Raw genomic sequence first — 6203 nt, 5'->3', positions numbered from 1 at the left:
CTTCGAGTGCCAGAGCGATTAAGTGGTGCTAAGAGCGCTGAACAAGAGCTCTGCCGACTAGCCGTATTAGGCCACAAATCTCTACTAATTAAAAAGAATGTAAGGTTCTCATTTCACCTTTCTTTCCACCACCCGTCGTCTAATCGTCCATGTATATAATAATCAATCATCTTAATTTACTTACCTAACCAATTTCATTTTAATTTACTTACCAAACTTCTAATCAAAATATAAGGTAATTCACAGTCAAAATTTGATGAACATTTATTTAAACAAGCGCATTATTATTGATAGGTAAATCACAAACTAACATATTAGAATATTTATATCCCGTTGCAACGCACGGGCATTGTTCTAATTCTTTCAAAATGTATGTGTACACGCGAGGAACAAAAACCAAACTGGCCAAATAATTCAGATGATGTGGACTAACACGGTGGCTTTATTTTATATCCGTATTCTGTTTTTCATATACGGGAAAGTTAATTGGCGAACACTGTTTTTCGGGACAAAAACCGAATGACCCATGCGCTGATTTGCTCGGCTTAGTTTTCTGGCAAAACACAGCGACAGGGGAGTCGTACATACCTACAGGTTGTGGCGTCTACGCTTTTCCTCTCCTCAATAACCATCTGGGGCGATGCTGATGAGGTGGAATAAAACCGTGGCGCTTTCTCTGCCGACGCCGTGGGGCTAGGGACGCGGGGTTCCACTGGGCTGGCGGTGCCGGTTGTGTGATGGTGGTGTACATGAGTCTGCGGCATCTGGATCGGTGATTCCAGACCCGCTGGTTGCAGCCGACCGGTGACTGTGGTGATGTGGTGGGCGTGGTGGCTGGTGATGCTGCTCCTCGTCGGCGAAGGTCGATGGCTGTGGCGGATCCAAGGTGAGGGAAGCACGGGAAATTTCCCCGGCCGAGGCGCCGGAACCCGACACTGGTTGCTGTCCACTGGGATTGGACCTATTTGCGGCTCACAAAGCCTTTGTGGCAATGGTGCCCCTGCCCTTGCTTCTTGGCCGACAACTCTCCTTTGCTCCGGCGACGGCAGAGATTACGGCGGTTTGTTGAAGGTTGAGGATGAACAGGGACCCAAGGACTTTTATGCGATTTTGGTGTTTGTTTGGGTGCTCTCTGTGATATGGTGGGACAACTGTACTGGTTGTACCTGTTATGTATGTTTGCGTCTTTGTACTCGTATTTGTATGGATCTTGCATGTAGTTGAATGATATACGAGCGCTTTTTTCAAAAAAATAAATATAACCATTCATCTGGGTGAGGCCTGAGTTGTGATTAGTTATAGGTTAGCTAAATTTTGTACCGTAAAGACGCCGTTGAGGTGAGTAAATAAAGCGAAAAAAGTAGGGTGTTACAAACGGATCAATCCTGCATTGCCCAACACGAGGGCTGATCCTATGTAGCCCAAGCCAAGTCGGTCAAAAGTTGCCGTAATGGAGTACACAACAACTACCAGGCCTGGCTCAAGGCCCGGCTCAAGGCAGAGGAAGAAGAGGACAGGAAGAGAGAAGCTCAGAAGGCTTTTGATCAAATGCACGGTTCAGCAAGCTGGGCGAGCTGCTGACAAAGACACAACACTATTCAGAATTTCTTCTTAATAAGATGGAGCAGATCACAGATGTATGTTGGATATGTCTCTCACTGTTTGGTTTCTTGATCAGTATAGTACTTCCTGTTAGTTATTTCTTCTTCTTTGTTGACATTGGTGCCGTTGCCTGTTGGCTAAACAGAAGTCCGTTGAAGTTCAAAATGAGGAGGAACCTGTGGAAGAGCAGAAGAAAGGGCGCGGTAGAAAGAGTTTAGATTTTCATATATTGTGTTCCCTGCTTCGTAGATATGCTAGCATGCATGTGTTGCAGATTATGCAAATGTCTTGTTGTCATTTACTGTCGATGCACTGCAGTTCGTCTGTATTTATATGTTCAAAGGTCTTCGCTTGAATAATTCTAGATAAGCCACTTGATCTGGACTTCCTCTTCTTCTACTACAGCGGCCACAACCTGCAGTTGCTGCTAGTTGAGACCGGTCAGGATGACGACTACGGGTTTAGCTCCACCAATCTCATTAAGGTAAGGTGGAAATTCCTCTGAACTCTTTTGTGAGTTGTTACTGCCTGATTGTTGTAATGTGTCTTAATTAGATGATATCATGTAGGATTGGTTTATTCATGAATTGTTACCTGAGATGTTGAATGAGTTGATCATAGCAGTTAACTTGATTTGGCAAGATGATCCTAATTAAGTTAATGGAATGCCAGAGTTTACATAAATTGTCTTACGAATTTAGCATCGGTTGTTTTGTTGGTAAATGGAATTTCTATATGTTTGTTTGTTACTGCATAGTATGTGATTATTTAGACAAGTAACTGATGTTAAGCATTTTAAACATGCTGCTGCACTTGTTACTCCGTACTGATTTATTTGACCTTTTTTAGGTTTGGATTATTGTTGTGGATTTTTTTGTATTTATCAGGATCATAAGAACAATATGATTTGTCCATTTGAACAAGCATGGAAGGAGAATAGGAGAAATGTTATACTTGCAGCTTCAGATTTTCTCTAAACTTTTGTTTGCCATCTTATTTAATCAAATGTTCAGTTGATAATACACATATATGTGTCTACATTCAGGCAGCATCGAGTTGGCTGCACTTAGTTCCTTGGGAATGTTCACTCTGGTGAAACATGTTATCACAAAGAGCAGTATGGAAATCCACCTGTCTTCATTACTGAGAATGGTAGGCCGCTGAAGATTATACTGTTGCCAGCCGATAAGATTTTTGCCCTTAAATAAATTCTGAGTGATAATTAACCACTTATATATGGCAGGCATGGAAGGTTGAAAAAATGTCCTGCAAGATGATAAGATGATCCATTGCCACAACGACTACATGCCCAGCCTCCTAGATGCTATAATAAGGTGATTTCATTTTTCTGAGCATATGCCAGAACTGAACCACCAACACTGAGCATCAGCAACGTGTACCACTGTAATCATGTAATCTTTGTTCTGGATGTAGAAGACCATGAACCCATAACGTGTACTACTTCATATTGTGCATTTGGTTCTTTAATATACTCCTACCATCTGTATAAGTTCCTATGTATGGGTTACACTTCATATAATGCATTTCATTCGATGATATACTATCTGTATAAAGTTCCCAGATGACCTTCTTATGCGGCATTTCTTTGCCTAATTTACTTGCTGGTGATTGCATAAAGAAACTGTGAGACATTTAACCTGCTCATGAGCTAATTTCACATACAAAACGCAGTGGCCAAACCATGTGCATAGCCAGACTGGGAGCGCACAGGCCCGCCTCAGGTGGCGCCCCAGCCTCTAGTGGAGTACACAACAACTACCCTTGTCGCCCCGTGGCATAAACTTTGCTAAGTACGGCCTGTCAATGCTAGGAACTCGGCGTAGTCCGTATAAGCCGAGTTTAATTTGATTGTCGAGTTCCCTTTACCTGGCTCTCGACAACGGCATGCATCTGCCGAGTCGGGCACGTTGCCAAGAAACGTGCTCGCTTATGTGTTTTTTGTCGAGCTTCTGTGATTTGACTCTCGGCAATGACCAACTTTCCAGTAGTGTCATGTTCGAAGATGCAAAATGTTACAGCAAAAGTGTAACTTTATTTTCCCAAATGGAAGAACATTGGCTTGCAGCGTATTTACACATGTAGACGAACAATTCAGTTGACGAGAATTGAACCAAGGAATATCAAAAGATAAGACAACAATGATGGATGCTAAAACAACCAAACTTTACAGCGGTAACTCACTTGCAAGATGAAAGCAAACAATGGAGATGGAGTGATCCTTCACCGCACATGCATGCACTTAGTAGTAGTTGATTGCGCGGCAGTTCTTCCTGATCTGTCCCTGGTCGCCGGTCTTGACCTCGATGCCGGCCATCTTCACCATGGCCTTCTCGAACCTGTCCTCCCACCACCCGGGCATGTTGGCGTTGTCCATCACCATCCTCGCAGTCTCCTCCGACGTCAGGAGCGCCACGTCGGAGGTGAAGAGCACCGTGCGCGACAGCACGTTGTTGTAGTACTGCTTGTCCAGGTCGTTCGGGGTCACCACGTCCTGCATCACCGTCGGGTCGTTGCCACCCGGAGCGGCGTCCGCGGGGCACTGGCCACGCAGGAACGCGGCGAGGCCGCCGTTGATGTCGGAGGTGACGTTGAGGCGGTCGGGCACGAAGGCGGAGCAGTGGGAGTGCCCGATGGTGTGCGCGCCGGAGAGGATGACTAGGTCCTCCACATCGAGGCCCTTGACAACGAAGCTGTCCACGAGGTCGCTGAGGTTGGACGTGGGCGGGACGAGGAACTTGACCGGCTCGGATGCGTTGGAGAAGGTGCCATCGCGGCGGCCGGAAGGCACCTCAAAGTCCACCTTGCCCCCGCTGAGGATGCAAGACGCGTCACGGGCTGAGAAAGCGATGATGTCGGCGCAGGAGACGATGCCCGGGCAGGCCGCCTCGAGGGCGTCCTTGATGGCGTCGATCAGCTCGAAGCCGCGTAGGGAGGGATTGTTGGGCGCGCTGAGCTTTTCCGGCGTCGGGCTGAACGGGGTCGGGTCTAGGAGGACCGAAGCGTCACACCCCTAGGTGACCACCGACGATTTGACAAAATCAATCAACTATAAACATTGTAATTGCTAAGGAAATCGTTAACTGGTAGTTGTTCGGTTGGCTCGTGAGTATGGGATTAGTAGGATAATCAGCAAGTTAATCGGTCATTTAATCAATTAATCGGCCGATTTATCAGTTTATCGGCCACTCAGTGACTCTACGAGTAGAGATTAATCAACAAGTTAACTTAATCGGACGAATTCTTGAAGAAGCTAGGCAATTTATTTCTTACAGGGAGTAGTACGTACCTCGACGAAGCAGTCGTGGAAGAGCATGCGGATCATGGCGGCGCCATTGCCAGGGTTCTGGGAGATGGCGTCCATCATGACGCCCTTGACGACGGCCTCCGCCTGGGGGCACCTGTCGTGGTAGAACCCGATCTGCAGAGGGCTGGCCTGGCACCCCACAGCTAGGAGCAGCAGCAAGGCAGAAACCACCAGAACTTGCAGCTTCTGAGCACCAGCCGCCATTGTTTGAAGCTAGCTCGACTGCCTCACTAAGATTGGAAGATGAGAAGTGGGGGGTGATCGCTCGGTGGGTCGGGAATGCCTGCTAGCTGCTGTATATAGGTGGGCATTCGAAGCATATGTTGTCGATTAGCCTTGTGCTTCATGGGAACATTACTAGCTACGTACACCGGCCGGTAGTTGCCACCAATCGTCGACGTTCAGTTCGCAGTGGAATTAATCAGAGGGCGTCGGTAATGAACGATATAATACACAAATAGCGAGCATTAGTTTGCTAACCTTGAGACCTTGAGTTTTTAGAAGATGACAGCTCTCACTAACCCTGGTGGTTACATGGGGTTGACTTGACTGATGTATGAATCGGTCATGTATAAGCTATTTTGTACTACTAATATAGTAGCTAGACCAAGCAGCTGATTGATGTGGTCGCCGGTGGCAGACGGGGACGCATGTTTTCCTGGCTGTTGAGAGGCCGTGTTAGTTAAGAACGTTTCTTATAACTAACTTATATAAGGACGTTTCCATGTCAAAAAAAAAGAGAGTTAAGAACGTTTCTTTTTTACCCTTTGTCGTTGGTGCGCGCTTCGTGTCTCAACTCTCAAATCCGTTAGGGCTTCTACTTAGAGGGTCGTACGCTAACTCCTATTTGAAAGTCGTATGGCTCTTTATCCGAACCGCAAACGACACTTTTTAGATCAGTGACGGCCTCTCCGCTAATGAACAAATGCTTACACTCAATTTTAATTAGTGGTGCATCATTTTCAATCAACGTCACCGGTAATTTGCATCACCATGAATACGTTATTGGTGATGTGACTATATTTTCACGCTGTCACTAGTGCCGGCGTGGCATCTAACTAACACGTCACTGGTCTTTTTCGCAAACACGTGGGGTGCCTATTATTCATTAATAGGTAGAAAGAAATAGGTTGCTCAGCCCTATATAGATAGTAGGGGAGCTATAGCAGTAATTTATGTACTCCTTTGGCACCAACATTAGCCCAGAACGTTGCTTTGTCTTGGATCTTGGAGAATACACACACGGCTTAGGGTTGGTCGCCCTCAAGCAGAGTCA

General features: G+C 46.2%; 1 protein-coding gene across 1 annotated transcript; it reads right to left on the bottom strand.

The window, feature by feature from the left end:
- Positions 1–3615: 3615 nt before the first annotated feature.
- On the bottom strand, positions 3616–5764 carry LOC141027796 (peroxidase 2-like). The gene is made up of 2 exons (XM_073505221.1): positions 4910–5764; positions 3616–4633 (listed from the first exon to the last, which is right to left on the bottom strand). The coding sequence occupies exons 1-2, from the start codon at positions 5129–5131 to the stop codon at positions 3863–3865; spliced, it is 993 nt and encodes a 330-aa protein (XP_073361322.1). The 5' UTR covers positions 5132–5764; the 3' UTR covers positions 3616–3862.
- Positions 5765–6203: the final 439 nt, after the last annotated feature.

This window comes from Aegilops tauschii, chromosome 7 (genome assembly GCF_002575655.3).
Source record: "Aegilops tauschii subsp. strangulata cultivar AL8/78 chromosome 7, Aet v6.0, whole genome shotgun sequence".
In the NCBI taxonomy this organism is placed as follows: Eukaryota; Viridiplantae; Streptophyta; class Magnoliopsida; order Poales; family Poaceae; genus Aegilops; species Aegilops tauschii.
This window is presented reverse-complemented; position numbering and strand designations above follow the sequence as displayed.

Bases quoted from the DNA above. Each gene is read 5' to 3' on its own strand.
- LOC141027796 (XM_073505221.1), bottom strand. From the start codon at position 5,131: ATGGCGGCTGGTGCTCAGAAGCTGCAAGTTCTGGTGGTTTCTGCCTTG. The intron at 4,634-4,909 runs GTACGTACTACT...GTGGTCACCTAG, and splicing joins TCCACGACTGCTTCGTCGAG to GGGTGTGACGCTTCGGTCCT.